Raw genomic sequence first — 23036 nt, forward strand, 5'->3', positions numbered from 1 at the left:
GAGACGCATGCTCAGAATGCAAAATGTGATTTATGAAAGGGGAAGTGCAGCTCGACAGACAGCAGCGGGAGCCAGTGCAGGAGCGGGGCCGGGCTGCGGCTCCAGGGCAGGGCAGCTGCCAGGGCACAACTTGCTCTTTAGCCACACAAAGGTGGATGAAACCCACAGGGTTTCTCACAAATAGCAGGTTGTGTGCTCGAATGTGGGCTTGCAGGCTCTGGGCCAGAGCCTGAGCGTCGCTGCTGCCGAGAGCTGGCTCGGCAGCCTCGTTCCCTGGGCTGTAGGGGTGTGAGGCTCTGGGCAATTAATAACTGCTCGCAGGTTTGCAGTTAGCTCAGCTCATTAGCATTTCTGAAAATGGAGGGTGTTGTGTTGCCAGTTTTTAAGGGAACACTGTCCCTCTGAGCACGTGTTTCTGAGTTCCCTCCCCTGTGCCCCCCACCCCCGGGGCTGCAGAAGCCCCTGAAGCCCCCTCTGTGCCGGCAGCAGCCGGGGTTGGTTTGAGGCACCATTTCCCGGAAACCACACAACCAGATATTTCTTACTCTAATAGTTTGATCATGTTTATCACAACTCCAGCAGCTTCCTGTGCTGTGAAAGGTGTGATAAGTAGTTACTGGTTTAAAAGCTGCGCCCTTCCCTTGCTGGGCTGGTTGGCTGGAAGAGATGGAGTGTTTGGATATGAATTACTTATTCCTGGTGCTCTCTTTCCCTTTTAAATGCATCAAACCTAAATGCCTGTTACTGAGCAAATTAATGTGGAGTCCACAGTGACTTCCAATGGTTATCAGAGTGATCCAGGGTGAGATGGAGCGTCACCACGCTCCATTAGGAAGACTGGTGTGCTCTACACTGAATGTATTTCCCAGGAATGCGTTAACCTCTGCTTGGTTTGGATTTATTCCAGACAAATATTTGCTGATGTAAAAGGAGAATTTGTGTTCGTCTTCGAGCCCTTCTGAAAGGGCTGGATGGATCCATGGCCCTGCACAGAGGAGGGCTGCAGCTCTGTGCTGATGCTTTCACGTTCTCCCGTGCCCATGGGGGTACCAGTGTCACAGCAGTGCTGGGCTGGATCCAGCTCTGTCACCAGCGGTTGCCATGGCCCTGTGTGGTTTCAGGAGGTGTCAGTGTGATCCCTGCTCCACTCAAGGGGATGGAAACATCATCCCCAGGCAATGGCCACAGGGCAGCAGCAGCGTGGGCCCCGGGGCTGGGTGGAAGGGCTGCATCCCTGGGGTGAGGATGCTGTAATGGAGAAGGATGTTCAATAAACATGTAACACAGAGCCGATGTCTTTTAACCAGAATAAGGAACAGCCTCGTGGGAATGGGAAGGTCCAGTCTGGGAATGGGTCCAGACTTCCAGGTTCAGACTGGGAATGGGAGAGGAGCCTCTCCTGGAGAAGGGCAGAAAGTGTGGGTGGCCATGTGCTGTGTGAAGTGGAGGATTTCCCAGGCAGTTGGGGCATTCACTGCTTTTGCTCACACGTGGGTGGGGGCAGCTCCTCCAGGCAGTCATTTTGCATTTTGTGGGATTTTTCCTTTATTTTTCCCATTCTTCTCTCCTTTTGATGTGCAATGTCAGGGGGTGACTGTGTGACTTTGCTGAATGAGGTGGCCTCAGCATCTGTCCCCTGTCAGAGAAATCAACAAGAAGGTAAAGCATTCATGGTCTCATTCTGGGGGGGAACCCACTGCTTGGGCTGTTTTTCTAGGCCTGTCCCCTTGAGCATAGCCGTGCACGTGTTGGCTGCTATGAACAGTTTTATCTAAAACTGGATCCAGTGGGGCTGATCCAGCAGCCACCAAGGGGGTTTACTGGGTTTTTGAAGGGGTTGGTGTCCTTCTGTGTGGGAGAGCAGCTGTGGGAGGGCAAGACTGAGATGCAACCCCCTCGCCAAACCGGGACAGTGAGGGGATGGCGAGAGGATGGTGAGAGGGCTTCCCTGCTTCCCCACCCCTGAGCCCCCTCGCGTCTCTCATCCCACGGGGCTGCCTCTGGTTTGAGCAGTCAAAAAAGCCTGGCAGTAGGAAATCCTCAGTCTCTCCACAGATAAGATCATTTGGATTCAGCCCAGATTCATGTGAGATCTGTGTCAGAGCAGACGGAGGGGACAGCCACAAGGACACGGCTCTGTTCACATTCTTGCCAGAAGAGGAAGGTCAGCACAGCCCAGACCAGCTCCAGGTGCTTCCAGAGCCTTGTTGAGTGGCTCTTGAGGATCCCCTGTGCCTGGGAAAGCTCCTCCTGCACCCTGAGCTGGGAAAAATCCCATTCTAGGCAAACCAAAGCAGCTCACACATTCACAAGGCAGTTGGGCCGGCAGTGCCTGACCCAACCACGGCTCTGTGGTGTGGCCAGGCCTCAGGCAGTGTCAGTGTGGTGATGGAGAGTGGCTGTGTGAGGGAGAGGTTGGATGGAGATGGGGGCTGAGGTCCTGGCCCCCCTCACTGCACTCCTGAGAAGGGACCCCATGATTGCTTCAGGGAGTGACAGGGAGGGGGACGGGGTGGGTGACATGGGAGAGGAGCTGAGGTGGCTGCAACTGGATGTGTGCAGCCTGCTGGGGAAGGAAAAGAGGGTTGGTGGTGAGTTGGAAAGGAGACTGGAAAAGGAAGAGGGACCTGGTGGTACAGCTGCTCATAGGAGCCATCCCTGGCTCTGTGCTGGCATGTGGAGTCTCGTGGACACCGAAGGGGTGTTACTGCATGACAGACCTTTGGGTGAAAATGGGAGAGAAACGAGGGTCTCTGCAATGATGAAAGTTTGGGGCAGGCCCCGGCAGGCCTGAGGGTGGCTGGGGTCTCTTCCCCTAGGCTGGGACCCGCCAGTGCCTCCCATCACCCAGGAGCCATTTGCCGGCACCTCCTGAGGTCGTTTCTCACAGGAGCCGTCAGTTCAGCTGACACCTTAATGTAGTTTAAAGCAAACTGCAAACATGAAGATTTATTTTTATCGAAGGAGCAGGCATATAAAACACACTGCAACACAGTGCAGCCTGGCAGGGAGCACCCTGGATTCCAGGAGCCAGGCTGTGTGCTGTCCCTGGGTGACTCTGCTTGGCAGCAGGCCCTGGGGTTCCGGGGTGGGGAGAGAAGGAAACTTAAACACCAACTGCCAAACCCTCCAGGGTCCCCCAAACCCTCCAGGAGCCCTGTCAAACACCAGCACCTTTTTGCAGGGGAGGGTTGAGCTCCACCAGTGCTACAGGCTCTGTCCCAGGAAGCTCCTGGGAAGTGAAGCATGGCCACACTGCCATTGTCCAGGGTTTTTATACATTGCTATTTTGGCATAAAAGTGCTTCGTTGGAGGTGAGAAAGGGGATAACCTAAACCATTCAGAGGTGTTGCTGTTGTGCCATAGCAGCCAGGGCAAAGCTCTGCAGATAGAGAAAATAAATGTAAAAGCCTTGGATATTGTTAGAAAATGGATTAACAGCAGCCTGAACAGAGGGTCTGAACTGATGGAAGCTTCAACAAATGTGTATTTAATGTTGGATATAAAAACTGTGCTGAGCAAAAAATTCTGGTTGGGCCACTGTGAAGCCACATCACCTGGGATGCCTCTGGATGCTCTGTCTTTGTCCACAGTAGGGATGAGCCTGGGATGTACAGGACAAGGAATGGTGGTGTTTGGTAACGGCTCTGAAATGAAGCACAGATAGAACAACCTGCTCCAGGGAAGGGTCCACCCGGGGACCCCGGGTTTGCCCCTTCCCCTCACGCCCAGCACGGGGACGTTGTCACTTCGTTTATGAAGCACAAGAATAGGAAATCCAGGATGACTCAAATGTCACACGCTATGCTTCGGCTGAAGCTAAGGGTGGAAAATTGCAGCCCAGGAGCCGCTCCCAGAGCTGGGAACGGCGAACTCGGACTCAGCGTTTCCCGCCCCCCCGGTGCCGCCGGTGGCGGGGGGGCTCGGCGAGCTCAGCCCGGGGGCGGCCGGTGGGACCGGACCGCTGCAGGGGATGCTCCGCGGAACCGTGTCACGCCGCGTGGGCATCGCCACGCCAGCCCCGAGGCGGGACCGCTCCGCAGCCGCTGGAGAGAGCGAGGGGGCGGCGAGCGGGGCTGCGGCAGCGGCGGGAGCGAGTGCGGGCTAAAATGGCCACGCCGGGCTGCGGGCGTGGGCTGTGCCGTGCGGGAAGGGCTCAGCCCACGGGCGGCACGCTGGGAAAGGGGCGTCAAACCGCAGCGGGGAGCGCGGGGATGGCAGGGGGGTGGGCAGCGCTTGGCCCCGGCACTGGGGAGAGCGGCCAGGACCCCCTAAAAATGCCCTTTGTGAGAGCCTGGGCATCGCGTCTCAGACGATAGGGGTTGGGGGCGTTCCCCCCTCTGAATTTCTGGGTTCCTGTCCTGGTGCCGCCCCATCTCCCGCGCCCCGGGGATGGATGCCCCTTCCCATCGCCGTTGCCTCGGAAGGAACGGGCTCCTCAAGCTCGGGAAGCTGCTCGGAGCTCACAGTCCCGGGGACATGGGAAAAGAAATATTTTATATTTTGTCTGAAAGAAAAAAAATTTAAAATGGAGCGTCAGGTTCTTTTTAATACCAAATACAAGCTTCGGGGAGGTTTGTTCGGTATCAAGGAGCCACCGAAGCACAAAATAAATGGTAATATTCACATATGCTTGGAAACGTTAATTTTCACATATGTTAGTAATTCCACATGGCTGAAAAATGAAGGCTGGAGCGTTGTCCTCGCTGTACCCATCCATTTGCCGTGCGGTGCGAGCCAGGCTGTCATTTTAACATCAGGAATGTGCGCTGGGTCCAGCCGTGACACTGTCCTTCCTCTGCCTGTGTCCTTCTGTCAAATGAAGTCACCACAACAGATAAACCAGGGGAATTCATGGTGGGTTGTGCAGAGAAGAAGCTGCGGTGGTCGGAATGGTGGACTCCCCGGCGACTGGTGGAATGATGCCTTATCTCGAGTTTAAGGGCTCAACCTGACCCTGAGCCATTTTTAACCCGAGGTGGGAAGAGCCCTCCCTGGATGTCTCTCTCTGCTTTGAAAAATCCTTCACTGGCTCCACGGTAGCCGCTTTCCTGATGTGTTTCCTTTTTGTAGCTCCACCACCTGAAGCAGACCCACTTTCCCAGGGTCTGATGCTTTGCTGCTTGAAGATTCTTTAACTCTCTGGACTCAGAAATAACTCCTAGAGCAGAGCCCCAACAAGAAAGGCGTCTAATCTAATGTATCCCATTTCCATATTTTGTGCTGCAAGCAGCAATTTGTGGTTCAGCAGCAGTGGCTGAGCAGGGACGAGCATTATCACAGGAATTCCTTCCATCTCTCGCCTGAGTATGTGACAAATAAGTCTCGACCGTGGCATTGTCTCTCTGCTTTCGGGCTGACAGATTTAACTCTGCTTTCTTTCTCTGGCAAGGCAGTTCTGCCTTTGCCCAGCGCCGCCCCGCCCCCCCCCCCCCCGCAACCCTCGTGTGACTGAGAACCGCTGCCTGGTGCCACGTCCCAAGTGCTGGGAGATGAGAAAGCCCAGCTTGGGGGTGGCACAGGGGCCGTGAAAGTAGCACCCCCGTGGCCGTGGGCTGAGAGCGGCCAGCCGGGGGCTCAGCACAGCCCGCTGTGAGCTGGAGTTCCACGAGGCGGGGAACCTGCTGGGGGGCACCCGGGACGGTGTCCTGCGAGATGCTCAGTCACAGGAGGGGCTGCGATGAGCGGGGGTTGCAGAGAACCAGCCCGGCAGCCGCTCGGTGCGGGGCTTCGGGGCTCAGCCACCCCTGGGGGGTCCCGGGACCTTCCCCCGCAGGGGCAGGGTGGGTTCCCAAAGTGCCCCCGAAGTGTGACCCTTTTCTTGCTCCTGGAGAAGGACCATGGCAGGAGGAGCCAAGGGCTGAACCTGCCCGGGGGATTGGGAGCCCCCCGCGAGCACGGGGGGGTTTGCGGTCAGGGATCGCTCTGTCCCCGCATCTATTCAACCCTGCCTGAGGAGTTAAACAACAAATCTCCGCGGCAAGGAGCGTCGTGTGCAGCCGCTCTCTCGGTGCCACCGGGAACTGTGTCGCATGGCGGGGGGGGGGGGGAGAGGGACAGGGACGGCACCGCCACCGAGGAAGGTTCCCCGTGTGTGCAGGGGACCGAGGGCAGAGCCGGGCGGTGGTACTGCTCGGTGTGTGGCACTGGTGAGCCCGCTTTCGCGTGGAACAGCCTCCGGTAGCTCAAAAGAGACACTGAAATATTGGAGAGGAGTCGGGGAGAGGCGGAGGGAGGGCATAGGGGCGCGGGGAGCCCCAGAGTGAGCCACGGGGGTGCCCTGCCTCCCGAAGGGAAGGTTAAGGATATTTTGATCAGCCTGTAAACCTCTCCCAGGGAAGAAATTCAGGGGCTCCGCTGAGATTTCCTTCAGCAAACGCAGACACGGCAGGATCCAGCGGCTGAGTCCGCACCGGCAGGAGCTGGAGCTGGAATGCGGTGCCATTTTCACCGCGTCAGAAAAAAAACATCCAGGTGGGAGGGCAGAACCCAGTTTGCCTGGCATGGCTGGGAGATAATCCCTGGATCCAGCCCCCGGCTGCTGCGGCAGGAGGCAAATAGCGAGGGGAGTGATACACAGCCTGTTGGACAAGGGCGGGCGGTGGGGGCTTATAGTGCCCCCCCCCAGTCTTAAACCTCGCACCCGGATATTTTATGTACCCCGTGGTCCACCGTGCCCTGCTGGGTTTGTGTCTTTATGGGTGGCTTTTATAAGACGAATCCCTTCCCTCCAGGGCGCTGCCCGCACCCCACCGCACACCGGCACCTCGGGGCGCGGGAAAGCGGCTGCGGCGTGGGGCTCCCTCTTACCGGGTGCTCCCACGCGCGGCCGCAGTGCTGCGTGTCCAAGAGTCAGATGGCAGCCGCGGGGAAGCGGAGCAGAGGTGGGACCCCCCCCCGCCCGGGGTCCCACGTGGGACCCGCAGCGCTGTTTGTAGTGGGACCACGAGGAAGGGACATCGGGGACGGGGGGAAGGAGATGGAGAAATAGAGAGGGTGGGGGCCCGGAGGTGAGATAGGGAAGATTCCCCCGGGAGAAATTGGAACGGAGCAGGGCAGAGACCGGGGATCCGCCCCGGGACGGTGCAGCACCGGCGGCTTCGCATGTCTCGGCGCCCGGGGAAATCGCAGCGAGAAGCCGGGGCGCTGGAAGGGGCCAGGGTGGCTGCTGGCAGGGTCTATGGGTGTCCAGCGCCGGAGGCAGGATAAGGCCCACCCTCCGCAAACACAGGGCAAGCGGGCGGTCCTTGGTACCCGGGTCCCGGTTCCTCCCGCCGCGGGAGAAAACGTCCCGCGGTCCTGGCAGGGGCGGGAGGAAAACGAAACAGGGGCGAGGAAGCGGCGGAGAGCGACAGCCCGGCGCGGCTGGGGTGGAGGGCGGCCCGACCAGGCAGGGGATGCCCGGCTTGGTTCGGTCCAGCCCGGGTGGGGCTTCCACCCGCATTGCCGCAGTGACGGGCGGCAGAGCGCGGCCGGGCCGGCGGGCTCGGCGCGGCGCTGCATTGCAGCACTGCATGAGCCCCCTCCTTCCTCACTCCCTTCTGCGCCCTCCGCCGCCGCTCAGCTCCGGAGGTTCAGCCCGGGGCACGCACCGGCCCCGCCGCGCTCCGCATCCGCTCGCACGGGGCATCTCCCGCGTCGTGCCACATCCGACCCCCTCCCCCGACACGGGAATGCAGCCGTGGGGGAGGGACGCGCACCCACCGGCAGGGTTCCCTGGTTGGTGTCAACCAGGCGTTCATCAAACCCCGCGCGGGTGGAGGGACCGGCCCGCCCCGTCGGGGCATCCGCCATCCTGCCCGCCCATCCCCGCGCCGCCGGTGCTGTCCCGCGGCTCGTCCCGGCCGCCTCCCTCCGTCCCCTCGCCGCCCTTCCCGCCGGTCTGGTCGTGCTCTCCGCCACGACGGCGCGCCCGGCCTCGCGTGGGCCAAGCACTGGCCGGTGTCGTCCCCACGGGTTTCCCGCGAGGGCCTTTGGGCTGGTCCCGCGAGGAGCCGGGACCGCCACCGGGACCGAGCAAGGCTGAAGGATGCTGTGGTGAACGGCACGGCCCCGTGGCGGACCCTCCCCGACGGGACGTTCCCCCCGCCCCGCGGGGCACTTGCGATGCCCATGGGGAGGGCGGAGGGAGGCGACCAGCCCCGCGTCCCCGGTCCATCGGGAAGGGAGTCTGGTGACCACGCTTCGGGATCCTCTGCTTGGGGAGAGCGTCCCGGACATCGGTGTCGGTCCCGCGTGACAGGGTCCTGCGTGGACTCAGACAGTCATGACCCTCGGTGCTGCGTGCGCGGGGCGCGAAGGGGAGCGGGGCAACCCCGGTGGGAAGGTGCCGGCGGTGGCCACGCGTCCCGGGACCGGCCCCGCTGCCAGGTGCGGCGCGGCGGGGGTGGGAGGGAGCGGGGCCACGGGTCGCGAACGCCCCGGCACAACAGGGGCCCGTTCCCAAGGCTCCCGCTCTGTCTCTGCTTTGGGAAAACGCCAGCACGGTAACAAAATGGCGGGGAAAGGGTGGGATTGTCACGGAGAGCCCTGCGGCGCAGCCCGGCCACCCCCGGCCCCGCCCGCCCGGGCTCGGGGCGCCCGTCCCGGCGGAGGGCAGCGGGGCAGGGGTCCCCCGGGCTGTGCCGCCGCCCGGCCCCGCCGCCCGGCTGAGCTCCGGTGGAGAAGCAGCTGCAGAAAATGGCTGCTCGGCGGAGCCCGCTGAATCCTGCCATGGGGGGGGACGGCGAGGAAGCGGCGCAGCCCTCCCCGCCGGCCCCCCCGAGGAGCCCCGGGGCAGGCGGCGCGGGGGGCGGCCGGAGGCTCCGCGGGGCGGCGGGACCTCGGCGGAGCTCGGTGCGTGGCCTCACCTGCGGCGCGGGGGGGGCGCGGGGCAGCCCGCCCCGATCGCCACCGGCCCCGTAGCGCCAGCCCGGCACGTGCCCGCAGCCCCCGCCCGGTGCCCGCCGAGGGCGGCGGCGGCTCCGAACCCGGGGGGGCGCGGTGGAGGGGCGGCCGATCATCCCCCGCAACCCGCCGCGCAGGAGGAGCCCCAGCCCCGCAGCCGCTCCCGCAGCGCCCGGTTTTGCTTTCGGTTTAAAATAAAATTAAAATAAAATATATAAAAATAATCGGGCCGGGGGGACGCGGCGCCGTGCGGCCGCGACTCGGCCACGCACCGGCTCCGCGCCGAAGCCGCAACGAAAACTCGACCCCACGGCCCCGCACCGTGTCGCCGCCCCCCGCCCGTCACGGCGGCGGACCCCCGGGCGCGTGGGCGCGAGGCAGGAGCGGACACGCGTGGGTGCGCGGCTGGTGCCTGCGCTGCCGGAGGTTCGCTCTCCGCCGGTGATTTTCGCGGGTGTCCGCGGAGTGAGGGGATGTCCCGAAAACGGGAGTGTGGGAGCCGGAGGGGGGTGATCCTTTCCCCACAGGAGAGCGGGAAATCTTTCCCCTTCGGCCGGTCCGCACCGTGGCGACTGGACATGGGAAGGCGCTTTCCCGCGCCGTGAGTGCATCACGGGTGGCGCCCGCGTGCGCGGAAGCCGCTGTCTCCGCCGCGCACGGTGCGAAGGGCGCCGGTGCCTCCCGGGAATACCTCGCCCGGCGCAGCGCCCCCGGCTGAGGCAAAGCCCCCCAGTCTCTGTGCCCCAGACGGGGGTCACTCGTCCCCCCGCTCCCCCTGCCCACTCGAAGTCCCGCTCGGCGGAGCAGCGGGGCCGCCCCGTCCTGCCGGCTTTCCTGGCCCGCGGTCCCGCCGGACCCTCTGCCGCAAGTGGGACGGACACGGTCGGCCTCCTCCGTGACCCGCGTTGCGGAGACAGAGGACCGGCCGTCCCGCCGCACTTCTGGAGCGCCGCGGGCTCCCGCGTGCCGTCGGTGCCCACGGAACACCGGCGGCGAGATGGGGAGCCGGGAGCCCCGGGGCGGGAAGGGGCAGCGAGGCGACAGGGGGGGCCGGGCGGGCCGGGGGGCGCGCGCCGGGGCGGTGCCGTCGGGGTCCCTCGGTGTGACGGGGGTCCCGCTCCGGCCCCGCGGGGTCCCGGCGGGGGGGGCGCGGGGCCGTTCCGCCCGCGAGGGCCGTTGCTGCGATACCGACGGGCCAATCAGCGCCCACCAGCTCACCCGGGCCCGCGCGCCGCTGCCTTATATGGTGCGCGCCGTCCGCGGGGCGCCGCGCGCATCGCCATATAAGGGCATGAACCTAAATACAGCGCCTACCTTGGGCGGGGCGGGGCCGGGGGCGGGGCCGCGGGGAGGGCGGGGCCGGGCCGCGCCCCCCGCCCCACAGGGCCCGGGCCTGCCGCCGCCGACCCCCCCCCGTGGCCGGGGGAACCCACCGCCGGTCATTAGGTGGAATGCAAATGAGCAGCGCTTCACCTCTAATTGCTTTTGTTAAAAACGGAGCCGCGGGAAGGGCGGTGACGGGAGGGGATGGGTAGGGACGGAGACGAGACTGAGCCGGGCAGGATGTAGGATAGGGGTAGCGGCAGCCCCGGGCGGCTGCGCTCGCACCCCGTCTCATCTGTCACATCCACGTCAGATTTTCCCGGCGGGGCCGCCGCCATCGGTGTCGCCGGGCCGCGCGCCGCGCTCCGTCCCACTCCGGCCCCTGCCCACTCGTGACGCTCCCGTGGCCGCTGCAGGGAGCAGGTCCGTCCTTCTGCCGTCTTTGCGGGCCGAGCAGCGCGGCCCCGGCGCGGGCAGCAGCCGGTGGGACGGAGCCGCGCCGGCTAGACGGGGTGCAGGAGTACCCCGGAACGTTCCCGTTTCATCGCCCCACGCCGCACTCGGGCCGGTTCCTCCCTCTCCCCCTCCGCAAACAGCTCGTGTTTATGTTCCTACAAATAATGAGCAAATTCAGAATCCCCAGGAACAAAAGATCTTTTGTGCAGAGCGCTCGGAGCCTGGAGCGGGTGATAAACGGCGCCCCCGGTCCCGGGAGCGGCGCTTTTCTCGCCCGGGGCGTTCGGGGTGACCCGCGAAGCTGCAGCGGGGCGACCCCGGCGCCGGGGGTGACGAGGGGCTCCCGGTGCGTGTCGGCACGCCTGGAAAACGGGGAGCGGGCGCTTTGCCGTCGGGGCGCCCCGTGGACGCTTCCTGCGTGGGGACTCCGCCGGTCAGCCTCGCCGGAGCAGGGGGCTCGGGGCACGGCGGCCCCACGGGCGCAGAGATCTGCAGGACACGCGTGAACCGCTGCCACGAGGAAGAGCGATGCGGGAGACTACCCGAGCGTTCGTGGGTCTGTGCTTCGGGACAGAACGGCGGCTTCTCTCCCCCGTCGGGACCGCAGAGAGGACCCCTCCCCGCTTTGCCGCGGGTCACAGCTCCCGGGGCTCCTGCGGGCGCTCCTGAACCCTCAGTGCGGGAGGGTTCCTGCCCTGATGAACCTTCGATGCGGGCGGGCTGCCCGGGGCGGAGGGGGCGGCAGTGCCCCCCGGGGGTAGCGGGAGCGCCGCCGGTTGCGCGGCGGCCGCAGCCGCCATTTCCAGGAGGACGGTGCCACCTATGGAAAGCACCTGGAATTCACCGGGCCGGCGGGAACGCGCCGGGAAGGTCAGCGTTTCCGTGCGGCACCGTCGGGACGAGCCGCTCTCCGGGCTGGCCCGGGGAGTGTGTCGGAGGGGCTTGGCTGCCCGGGTCGGCGGGGCCGCCGCTGTCCCTCAGTACCGCCTGCGCCGGGGAAGATGCTCGGCTCGGTCCCGGGGCGGCGGCGGGGCCCGACTGGGGACCAGCCGCGGCGCTGGGCTGCACCTCCTCGGAGCGGTCGCTTCGCCGGCTAGCCGAGGCCCCGGTAACCGGGGAATAACGACCGGCGGAGCGGAGAGAGGCTGTTCTGCTCAGGTGCTCGGCAGAGTCCCCGGGGCCGGCATCCTCTCGCTCTCCTGAGTCCGACCACCACACGGAGGTCCCTCTACGGCCCCGCCAGCCCCCTCCGGTCTCCGGGGAAGGGGCGGCAGCCGTGCCAGGGGTCGGTCCATCGGGGCACGCTGCCTCCCGTCTCTACTTCGCCTCCGGAGCCGCCGGGGAAGTCCTGCCCGGTCACGAATTCGATGCCAAACACCTTGACATGAAAACTTACTCACACGGAAATTCCGGGGCTGCTGCAGCCCCGCGCGGACGCCGCTGCACGGGAACCCCCGAGATCTCCCCTCCCCGCACCGGGTACCTCCGCGCTTCCCGGCAGCATCCCCAGCGCTTGGGGTGCTGGTGCCGCAGCTCGGAGCCAGTCTCTGCCTCCGCGATTATCCTCGAGATGCTCGGAAACGAAAAGGCAACATCCCGGGGGCCGGGCTGCGTCCCCAGTCCCGGAAAAGGCCGTGGGCCGGGGGGTGGCCGGCGATGCCGCGGTGTCCTCGGTCCGCGCCCACCCGTCGAGACAGCCTGGTACCGGCCCGGGGGCCGTGAATTTGCCCGAAACTCCTCTCGGCTCCATTCATCCACCAGTGGAGGGAATCGTTTTCCCGCATGGCTCGGGGACGGAACTGGACCGGGAAACACCCAGAGCCGAACCGGTCGGCGGAGCTGACCAGGAACCCGAGGCCGGCCGCCCCGAGTGTGCGGGGGGGTATCCACGCGTTCAGGGAGCTCGCGTGGAATGGGGCTCCGGGGCGCGCTATACGCTGCCCGTCGGTACCCAGGCTGCAGGATGCCTTTCCCGGGTCCCGAGGGCCACCCCGGTTGCGGGGTCGGTTCGGGGACGGGCGGGCCCTGGGGCTCTGCCAGCGGGCGATTTGCTCTGCCCCCGTCCCCCCCGGTGGTCCCACTGTGGGGGCCGTGCTGGGATCGCCCAGGAGAAGGGTTGTCGACACAGTGGAGCGAGACCGTGGCATAAACGGATATACAAGGAGCACTGGCATCCTCGGCCACCCGGGGAACCGGGTCGGGATCTGGGCTGGATCCTGCCGTCCCTCCACGAGTGGCCGTGGGACGGAGTAGCTTCTGAAGCACGGTCACTGCAGTGCACGGGAGGCGCGGGGGAATGCCCGGCTGCAGTGCGGGAATCGATGGTGCCGGTGTTGGGTTGGAGCCAGGTCCGCCTCGCCGCTCCAGGCTCAGCTGCGCTCGGACACGCGTGCTCGCTCCACCACCCCACGCGCGACGCCGGGAGGGGCTGCAGCCCCCCGGTTTCGTTGCAAAACTCGTGGCCGTGGAAAACCCCGCACAGTGAGAAACGAGGGGGGAGCCGGGAACTCTGCGCCGCGGCGGCCCGCTGAGCCCCGAGAAATTCATCTCACGAGTGCGTGTTGGGGGAGCGGAGACCCGGCAGCCAAGAGGTGGATTTGGGGTCAAACGGGGAGAAACTGGGTTTGCCGCGCCGGCACACGTCCTCGCCGGGTCGAAGCTGTCCCCGAGTCGGCACCGAGCCCGGGACCCAGACACCGGGCCGCTGTCTGCGTGGGCGGTGGAGACGCGAGGACGAGCGGCCCCCCTCGGCCAAGAGCCCGTGGGGCGCCCAGGCAGCCCCTGCCGCTGACCTCGAGAGCCTGGAGGGCGGCCCGTGCACCGGCTCCGCTGTTGCTTCCGTTGGCCCGGCCTGGCAGGGGGGCCCCCGCAGCGCCGCCGGCCCCGGGCCAGGGGGTCCCCGGACTCCCTCCGGCAGCGAGAGGAATTGCCCGGCGGAGCCGGGAACAGTCCCGCCCGCCGCTGCCTCATGCCACGGCTCCGGGACAGCTCCGTCCCGCTTCTTCTTCCGAACCAAGACCCCCACGAGCGGCCGCAGCCCCGGACCCGGCTCACCCACGCGCGGGGGCTCCGGTCGGTTCCCACGCGGCGGCGGCCGCTCCGCGCTGCTTTCCCTGTGCCGTTCTCGTTTACGTCTCGCCTTGTCCCTGCCCCCCCCGCACCGCAGCCGGGGGTGCAGCCCCGGCTCCGCGCGGGTCCCGCGTGGGTTACAGCGGGAGGATGAAGCTATTCCTGCGCTGACGCCCGCACGTGAGGCAGCCGGAACCGCGGCCTCTCGGCTCTGCACACCCACGCGTGGCCGTGGGGCTCCGCGTAGCTCGGCGAAGGGGCAGAGGTGGCTGCTCAGTCGGGAGATCTGCAGACCATCGGGGCTCCCGTGCGGCGTCGGTGCGGGGAGACTCGGCCCGGGTCTGCGGTTCCCACGTGTGCCGGGACACCGACAGCCACGGTGCTGGACAAACACCAGCTTCCGCGGGTTGCAGCAGCTCCACGGCCACGGGGATGGGCGCCGCCGCGGACGCTGCCCCGGGAGCCCCGAGCAGTGGACGAGACGGTGGCGCCGGCACCGGTCGGGCCGGGGGGTCACGATCCGCTTCCGTCCCCTCGCTGGGCCTTGCGCCCGGTACCCCCGGGTCTCTCCTCTGAGCGGCAGCTTCTCGGGAGCGGGATCCGGTCCGCCGCATCCATGCCGATTCATGAGTCGCCCCGCGACCAGCCTTAATTAACACAGATTAATTCGACATAAACGAAAAACTTCTCGGGACGCAGATCGCCGTGGTCCGGGAGGGCGCGGGGGTTGCTCTCCCCCCCAACCCGGCCAAGCCACGCAGAAACCGCTTAGCGGGGAGGCTCCCGTGGCGCGGGGTTGCAAGCGTGGTGTGGGAGTCCACGAGAGCCGTGGAATGGGAATCTCCCGCCTCCTCCAGTGAGCGCAGTTTCACGGGGGCGGTGGCAGGAGGGGTCTGTCCACCGAGACCGACCCACTACCTCCCGAGTCTCGCGTGGGACTGTGGGGGTCCAGTTGTCAGTGCTCCTCGCGGGGTCCCAGAGCCCCACTCGTGTCCGCCGTTGGAGGTCCCTGCCCGCCTGGGTGACGCGGCGGCAGGGAGGATGCCCTCGAGAAACAACTCTCCTCGAGGTTCCCGCTGCCGGTCCCGGCGGACCCCGTGTCCCGGGGCTCCCCGCCGTAGCCGTGGTCTCATTTACCGGAAGGCAGGCGCAGCCCGGAGTCTCCCACGCGTGAGCGCGGCAGCCGCCGAGACCCGCTGCTCCTTGGCTACGAACTCCTTAGGGAAGGGGAAATGAAGGCAGGAAGGAGGAGCAGATCCATGAGAGGTCTTGTCACGAGTGGACGGGGCCGTAGGAGCCCACTCAGCACCGCGCCGTGGTGCTGCGGGTCCCACCCTCGGGGCAGCACCCACCCGCGGCGCTGTCCACAGACACGAAAACCGCTTCACTCAGCGGGAATGGGTTGAAGGGCTGCCCGCCCCCCCCGGGCCCTCCCCCCGAACGGCGCAGGGGGCGGATTTTGACCCTTCCCGCTTGCGGGCGAAAACTGGCCCCGTGAGACCGCCGGTCCCCCAGAGGCTGCGCCCATTTCCCGCGACTCGTCGTCCTGACACGCGTCTCGTTCTCCCGTGGCCGCCTCGGGGAGCAGGCGATGGGTCTCGGGCGGGATGCAGTGCGGCAGGACGAGAGGCAGAGCCGGTGAGGGGGACCCACGGGGGCCCGGTATGCCGGAGCGCCCCCCGCCCGACACCGCTCCGTTTGTCTGACCACCGGCCGCCGCGCCGGGCCGCGGAAGCCCCCAGTCCGCCCCGTCCAGGTGCCGCGGAAGCCCCCGGCCCGTCCCCGGGGCTGCGGGGCCCACATTCCGCCCCCTCCCCGGGGCTGCGAGAATCCCCCCCACCCCGTCCCGCTGCCGCGGTCCCCCTTTGTGCTCCGCGTCCCTTCCCGCCCCCCCGGGGCCGCCCCCCCGAGCGGGGCGTGTCCCGGGGGCGTGTCCCGGGGGCGTGTCCCCGCGGCGGCCCCTCCCCGCGGCCATCGGGACGCGCCGCACGTCGGCGGGCGGGGCGCGGCGGGGCCAATGCGGCGCGGGCGGAATATTCCACCCGGCTCCGGCGGCGGCGGGCGCGGGGGGGCCTCGGTGACGTCAGCGGGCGGAGTATTATGGTCTGGGCTGCGCCGGGGCCGCCCCTGCGCTGCGAGCGGCCGCGTAAACATGGAGCTCTCGGCCGTCGGGGAGCGCGTCTTCGCGGCCGAGGCCCTGCTCAAGCGCCGCATCCGCAAAGTAGGTGCCCCCCGCGCCCCCCCCGCGCCGCGCCCCCGGCCCCCCGCGCCCCGGCCCCGGCCCGCTGCGGGCGGCTCTGTCTCCCTCCGCCGCGGGGCGGGCTCCGCTCCGCCGCTCCCGCCCTCCGCGCCCCGCGCACGGGGGGGGTTTGTGTTAAATCCGCGCCCGGGGGGGTGTGCGCGTTGTGTTAAATCCGCGTTATTTTTCATTGTTGCATCCCCCTCCCCGCGCCCCCCCCTCCCGTGTTCCGCTCCGTGCATGGGGCGTTGCGGGGGGACCTTTGTTGCGGGGCGGTTTTATCGCGGTTTTCGCTCCGCGCATATTTATTTTCCTCGCTTCCCATCCGCAGGGCCGCATGGAATATCTGGTCAAATGGAAGGGCTGGTCGCAGAAGTAAGTCGCCCTTGGGGCCGGGGGGTCTGCAGCAGGGGCCGGGGGGATGCTGGCTGCACCCCCGCTCCCCCTTTGTGCCAGAATGCCAACTGGGTCCCTCCTTTTATGCCCCTATTTTTTTATTTTATTTATTTTGTCCTTTGCTGGCTCTGCTCACGCTCTCCTCTCTCTCCATGCCCCCCCAGGTACAGCACTTGGGAACCCGAGGAAAACATCCTGGATGCCCGGCTGCTCGCAGCCTTCGAGGAGAGGTACAAGGCCTTTACGAGCTGTAGCAGTTGTGCTTGTAAATATGTTGCTGTCTTGTAGCTATGCTGAATTGAAGCTTTGGTTCTTTTAACACCTCTAGGGAGCGAGAAATGGAACTTTATGGGCCCAAAAAGCGAGGCCCCAAGCCCAAAACCTTCCTGCTAAAGGTAAGGGGAACGGAACCCACACGTGAGGGCTGCGCGCCACAGCGAGGGGCTCTTTCTGGCCCCTTTGGAGGATGCTCCCCTCAGAGGTGGCCTCTTGTAAGTTGTAATTATGCAGCCGAATGGCAGGATAATAAAGTCACCGGGTGATTTATCTTCTTTGCAGGCCCAGGCAAAAGCCAAAGCCAAAACCTATGAATTCCGCAGTGACTCTTCCAGGGGGATCCGGGTGCCATATCCCGGCAGGTCCCCCCAGGAGCTGGGCTCCACGTCCCGGGCTAGGGAAGGACTGAGAAACATAGCCCTGGCCCCCCAGGGCAGTTCCAGCACCAGCACCCCCAAGGGAGACAGCATCCGGGACCGGGTGATCCGTGTGGAGGAGAAACCCGGGGAGACCCCCAAAAAGAGAGGCCCGAAGCCCAGGAAGGAGCTTTACAAGGACCTGGCGGAAACTCTGGATGCCTCCAAGAGGAAACTGGGGGACCCGGGGGACAAGGTGGGGGACTACCTGAAGGCCAGGAAGATGGAGGAGGCGGCGACGGGGGCGGCCAAGTTTGGCTCGGGACACAGCGTGATCCAGCTGGCCCGGCGGCAGGAGCCCGACCTGCCCGGCGCCCTGCCCGGCCCCAACCGCGCCGAGGCGGGCGCCGAGACCTTCCCCCCGCGCCTGGCCAAGCACCGCGCGGACTTTCTGGACCCCAAGGGGCAGGGGGGGCTGGACCCTGGCGGGCCCAAGCTCCTGCACGGCGCGGTGAGCCCGGGCAGCGTGGGCAGCCTGTACCGCGACGGCGTGGGGGGCCCGGCGGGGCGGCCCTCCCTCATCGCCAGGATCCCCGTCTCCAGGATCCTGGGGGACCCCGAGGAGGAGTCCTGGAGCCCCTCTCTCAACAACCTGGAGAAGGTGGTGGTAACTGATGTGACCTCTAACTTTTTGACCGTCACCATCAAGGAGAGCAGCACGGACCAAGGATTCTTTAAGGAGAAGCGATGAGTTTGGTGGAGGTGGTGCTGGGGTTTTCTTCAGTCAGATCCAGACAAAAGCTTGGTTAGAGCTTGGTGGGCCTCTCTTCTTTTTTTTTTTTTATTCTTTTTTTTCCTTTAAATTTTTTTTCCTTTTTTTTTTTTTTTTTCTTTTGTTTTTGGTCCTGGAGAGAATTTAGAAACTGTCCTAAATTCATTAACTCATTCTTTTGTTTTTGTTTTTGTTTTTTTTTCACGTCTTACATTTCGTTGGAAAGATTATCTCTAGAGTTATATTTTCTATTAGATGTAAATATGTTATTTAAGAAAAAATGCTTATATATATATCTATATATATATATTTCAACTCTGAGTTGTTTTATTTAAATGGAGACAACAGTGACTGCTCAGTTGCTCCTAGGAAGGACAATAAAACTGAGAACTAACGAGTTCACGCATCTGCCGCAGGAGCCGGTGTACATAACGGTGTTCATAGCTAAGTATGTGCTGGGTTTTTTTAACTATTATTTTTCATATGATGCTATGGATGGTGGAGGGGGACGTGTTGCTCCCTCGGAGGGCGAAGTGCCCGGATTTCTTGATTGTGATTTAAGGTGTTGCTTGTACAATCAAGTGTGCTGTGTCCAGAACTGTTGCCCTTGACAGTTGACGTGAGCACTTGAATTCACAGTGTTGTTGGGGATGGGGCGTTTCCAGTCTAACAAAAAAAGTAATGTCGCTACAAAGTCGGGGCGGGGAAAGGCAGAAATCCATAAAAAGGCTAAAAGTTTTGGAGTATTAACTTGAATTCCCTTTTCTTGCAGAGGAGAGGAGGTCTGTGTGTGTAAGGTTCCTGAGGGGTGATACTGAAATGCACTTTAATAGAGTTGTCGTAGCAGCTGTGGGAGATGGGACTGAGCTGAGAATCTGTTTTCATTTTGTCTGGTCGCTTGATTCTGTTCCCCCACCCACTAAAAACAAAAAAACCCCAACAAAACCCCCCTCTGTTTACATTCCTGAAATGCCAGAGAGGTTGGGGAGGGAGCATCTCACTGCCCATATTTAGTTACTTTATTCTGCTATAGAAAGTGGATTATTATTATTTTTATTCTCAATCACAGTTTACTTCAGACTGTTGGAAGACTCCTGATAAAGTGTTTTGTAATACCCACATCCCTGACAAATCCCAGAGCCACCTTTATGCAGTCAGAGAAAATAAATATTTCCCTTTCCTTACGCTGGTTAAACAATAGCCAAGAGGCAAAATATTCCTGTGTGGAGCAGCCCCTCCGGCTTGGATGGATTTTTTGCTGGATTTGCCTGTGGGATTCCTCCCAGAACTGGGATTCTTCCCCGGCTGGGGCAGGGAGGGTCTCATGGCCCTGGAGGAGGTGCAGCAGTTTCCCTGCTGGTGGGGGTTGCTCCCCCAGCTCAGCCACAGCGTGGCACAGAGGGGAGAGTGGGACCCTGCCCGGGTTGTGGTTTGGCTGAGATGGAGCAGGTGGCCCTGTCCCGACACCTTGCTCTGGGCATCAGTCAGATGGGAAGCACAAACCTGGCAGTGCCTGAGGGCTGAACTGGGCCAGGTTCCCCTTGTCCCTGGGCTCCTGAAGGCTCCTGACTCAGGGGGCTCACAGGGAGTGACCACCAGGGAGCCTGAGAGTGGGGAAGGGGCTGGGCAAGGGGCACCCCTTCACTGTGGGGCCCATCGGCAGCTCCACCTTGTCCGGTCCCCTTCCCCATCCTTTCGGGACCCATGAGCTGCCTGGTAGGAGGATGCTGGATTGGCTGTGCAAAGGGAGCCATGGTGTCTGAGAATTCAGTTTGCTTTTCCTTTTTATTTTTTTTTTTTTTGGAGGCATATTTTTGTAAAATTGAGATTTTTAACTTGGTTTGTACGAGGAAGCGAGGTGCTGGTCCCGGTGCCAGCGCCGACATGGGACACGGGTGGTGTTGGAGGATGATGAGGGGGTTGAGCTGTCTGTCCTCCCAAAGCCGGAGGATCCTTCCCTTTGCAAAGAGCCTGGAGCCGCTCCTGCCCTGTCGGGGCTTCGCTCCAGCCCCGTGTCCGTGTGTGTCCCGACACACCTGGAGCAAACCGTACCTGTGGGTGTATATGTGTGTCTGTACATAGCGACGTGTATCCTGCGTGTGTGTGTGTGCGGGTGTGCGCGTGGGAATTATTTAAATCTAAGACTTGTACAAAAACGATTTGGCTAAATCTCAGTCTCAGAAGTGAAGCTTAACTACGTGTCTTCTGCCAGCCGTGAATGTCCATTTGAGACCTGCTTTTTATGTCAGTTTAAATATATACTTTGTAAATAGAAACGTGTCTGGCTTCCCTTTGTGGTCCCGGGGCGAGGGGGTCTGTGTGGCTGGGGGGTGCCCGGGAACACCGTGTGGTGTGTGCTGGGGCGCCGACGGGACGGGTGGCCCTGTATCCCCCCTCCATACAAGGAATCGTGGTTGTAAGGGCCTGGGGCCGGCACCCGAAGGGACGGGGGGAGTCGAGGGCGCCCCCGGACGCAGGTGACACCGGGCCGGGCGTCCCCCCGGAGGTCCTGCGCTGCCCGGACGGGGTGGTGGCGGGAGCCGTGAGTGATTCCAGTCCGAGGAACAGCGCCGGGGCCGCTTCTCCGGTACCGGGCCGGGCCCCGGCGCTGCCCGGTGCCGCGGCGCTCTGCCCTTCCGACGGGGCGGGCGGGGGTGCGGGTCGGGGTGCGGCGGCCCCTGCCCGGCGAGCTCGGCCTTTGTGTGCAAACCCGCCCCGGCCGCGGAGGCGGGGGGAGCGCGGGGCGGGGGGTTTGGTGGGTTTTTTAAGCCGTGTCCTCATTAACCTCCTTTTTCTGCTCGGGCGGGTGGGGCGCGGACCCCGCGCCGCGGGAGCTGCCAGCGCCGCGGAGGAGCGGGAGGAAGGGCCGCACAATGGCGCCTTTCTCCCCCGGCCCGGCGGGGGGGCCCGTTCACACGGACCGCGGGGCCCCGCGGGGTGGGCGTGGGGGCGGGGGCTGGGACGGGCGGGGGGCGTTCGGCTGCCGGGGCTCGGCTCCTGCCCGACGGCAATCCCGACGGCGGAGCCCCGGGGCCGCCGCCCGCGCCCTTCCGCGGCCGCGCAGCGCCCTCCGTGGGCCAGCCCGGCCCGGCGCGTCCCGCCAACCCCGGCGGGTCCCGGTGGAACGGTCAGAAGCACCTGACCGTGAGCTGCCCGCCGGTGCAGACGCAGCTCCAGCCGGGGAGCCTGCGGCCAGGAGGGGCCGCGTCCTGCCCGGACCCCCGGAGGGAAGTAAGGGGCGTTCCCCCGCTCCGGTTCCCCGGCTCCTGTTCCCCCCCGCCTCGCACATCCCCATCCCGGCCCCGCGGCAGCCCCGGCCGAGCACACGGTGCCCCGGGGACGGGGTGGCCTCAGGCGATGCCCGGGGAGGGGGGCGGGGGCGCTCCCAGAGCAGTGACCACACGAGGCTGAAAAGTTTAAAAAAATATTTATTGATATGCTAAAAAAGAACAGTGGAAAAGTTACACGAAAGTCCCCACCCGACGTAACCATCTCCTAGTGTTTTCCTGCAAATAAATTAAAAGCAGCCTAGAGCTGGGGGCTACACTAGCGTTAGCGTCCAGGAACACTGGAAAACAGCACAGGGAACGCAAGCGAGGGGCCAGGAGGGGCCGGGAGGCTGGGGGGGAGCAGGACCAGCACCCGGCCCTGCTCCCACAGCCCTCATGCTTTCCCAGGGCAATAACATCTCCGACTTTTGTTCTTGGAAAATAAAAGCAAACAAACAGCTGCAGTTTAAAGCAATTATAAGTGTCATACAGGACCGATTTGGCTCTCTCTTTAATTAAAACGTACAAATCAGAGCAGTGACTGGCACAAGTTACAAGAACAATTGTTTGTTTTCACCCATTCCTCAATTTCTGCCAGTAAACCCCTTCTCCTGGCTCTGGAGCCCTTCACACTCAGGCACACACCAGCGCAGAAACTCAACACAAACCAAACCCCTAAACTATCTCCATCTCTCCATGAACTCCAGGTATTTTTTTGGTACAAAATATATATATAAAAATAGACTCAGTTTCTCGGGAAGATGGCTGAACCAGCCACCTCTTCCAGTCCAATGGAAAACAACAAGGATGCTTAACCAGATTACGCCTGGAGAAAATATCCATTCAATATACAAATACTGCAGGACTTTCCACATCGGAAACCCCTTAGAAAATGACAAGTGACAAACCTGCAATTGCCTGTCTGATACCTGGCTGAACACACCAACCCATAGCAGCAAACTCAAAAAAAAGGGGGGGAAAAAAAAAGGTACACCTTGAATCCTAATGGACCCTGGTGCAAACCAGGGTCTGCACCAGCTTCCAACCCCTGTCCACAAAAGATTCCAATAAATCACTCACATGATGTGCCTTTGGGAGGCAAACTCCAATGGGAACCGTGTGCTCAGACACCCCAGCACTGCTGGGAGAACCTGGAACACCGGCTCAGGAAGGGGTTAGGGAAGAAACATGCGGGGAGTTGAAGGTCAGAAAAAATCCTGGATTATCATTTTCACCATCCTTAGACCTTTGGAATCAAACCAGCTGGTCAGCAAAAGGCACAATAGCAAGTGATCACAGCAGAGTCCCATGCTGCTGGAAGGGGACCTACCTGGGAAGGGTGGGTGATGGAGGGTTGCTGTCAGGATACCCCTGGGCAGAAGCTCAGGCCCAGTGACTTTTTGTCCAGTCAGGAGGCAGGAGTAAGCCCCCACATGGAGAAACACGTGGGAGCTTTGATGAGGGCTCTGGAGGGAGCAGCAAGCTCAGAGCTGGCGTGCAGCCAGCACAGCACCCGCTCTCACAGCTCATCTCCTGCCCTCTCATAGCTGCTTGGGGCCTCCTCAGATGTCTTTTCCCCCTTGGGGAAACCAATCTCCACATCCTATTGCTGCAGGCAAGAGCATCCCTGCTGGGCTGGCTTCCCCTCAGCAGGGCTCTGTGTGACAGCCCCGTGTCTCCCTGGGGACCAGGACACCTCTCCCCACGGGCGTCACAGTGGCCCTGGGACCCTGCAGCCACCCTGCTTTGCATAGGCACAAACCTGTCGTGGGACCGGTGTCGCAGACAAGGCTGAGATAAGGACGGTCCAAAAGGCACATCATTGATCAGTTTGGATTTGCAAAGGCCAAGTAGCAAACATTTGGTGTGTGGGGCAGTGTCACCCCTGCGCTCCCAGATTCCTTGATTCTACTCCCAAAACACTCCTATCCCCAGCACAGGAGCCCAGTACAGACCATGCCTAGGACACTGGTTTCTGTTGACACAGGACAAAG

At 63.4% G+C, this 23036-nt stretch overlaps 1 protein-coding gene across 3 annotated transcripts; it reads left to right on the forward strand.

Annotated features, from left to right (window-relative positions):
* Positions 1 to 10930: 10930 nt before the first annotated feature.
* CBX8 (chromobox 8) lies at positions 10931 to 20049 on the forward strand. Of its 3 annotated transcripts, none has more exons than XM_064676248.1 (5): positions 10931 to 11221; positions 16305 to 16348; positions 16534 to 16599; positions 16674 to 16764; positions 16928 to 20049. In XM_064676248.1, exons 2-5 carry the CDS (start codon positions 16311 to 16313, stop codon positions 17750 to 17752), a joined length of 1020 nt encoding a protein of 339 aa, XP_064532318.1. In that variant the 5' UTR covers positions 10931 to 11221; positions 16305 to 16310; the 3' UTR covers positions 17753 to 20049. The 3 variants fall into 3 exon arrangements, with proteins under 3 accessions (XP_064532318.1, XP_064532316.1, XP_064532317.1); XM_064676246.1 differs by lacking the exon at positions 10931 to 11221 and adding an exon at positions 14338 to 15955; XM_064676247.1 differs by lacking the exon at positions 10931 to 11221 and adding an exon at positions 14338 to 15955 and having other exon boundaries at positions 16698 to 16764.
* Positions 20050 to 23036: the final 2987 nt, after the last annotated feature.

Source organism: Pseudopipra pipra, chromosome 19, assembly GCF_036250125.1.
Source record: "Pseudopipra pipra isolate bDixPip1 chromosome 19, bDixPip1.hap1, whole genome shotgun sequence".
In the NCBI taxonomy this organism is placed as follows: Eukaryota; Metazoa; Chordata; class Aves; order Passeriformes; family Pipridae; genus Pseudopipra; species Pseudopipra pipra.

Coding starts and splice junctions, on each gene's coding strand:
- CBX8 (XM_064676246.1), top strand. CDS start 15,752: ATGCGGCGCGGGCGGAATATTCCACCCGGCTCCGGCGGCGGCGGGCGC. Junction 16,349..16,533: donor TGGAAGGGCTGGTCGCAGAA/GTAAGTCGCCCT, acceptor ATGCCCCCCCAG/GTACAGCACTTGGGAACCCG. Junction 16,600..16,673: donor CTCGCAGCCTTCGAGGAGAG/GTACAAGGCCTT, acceptor GCTGAATTGAAG/CTTTGGTTCTTTTAACACCT.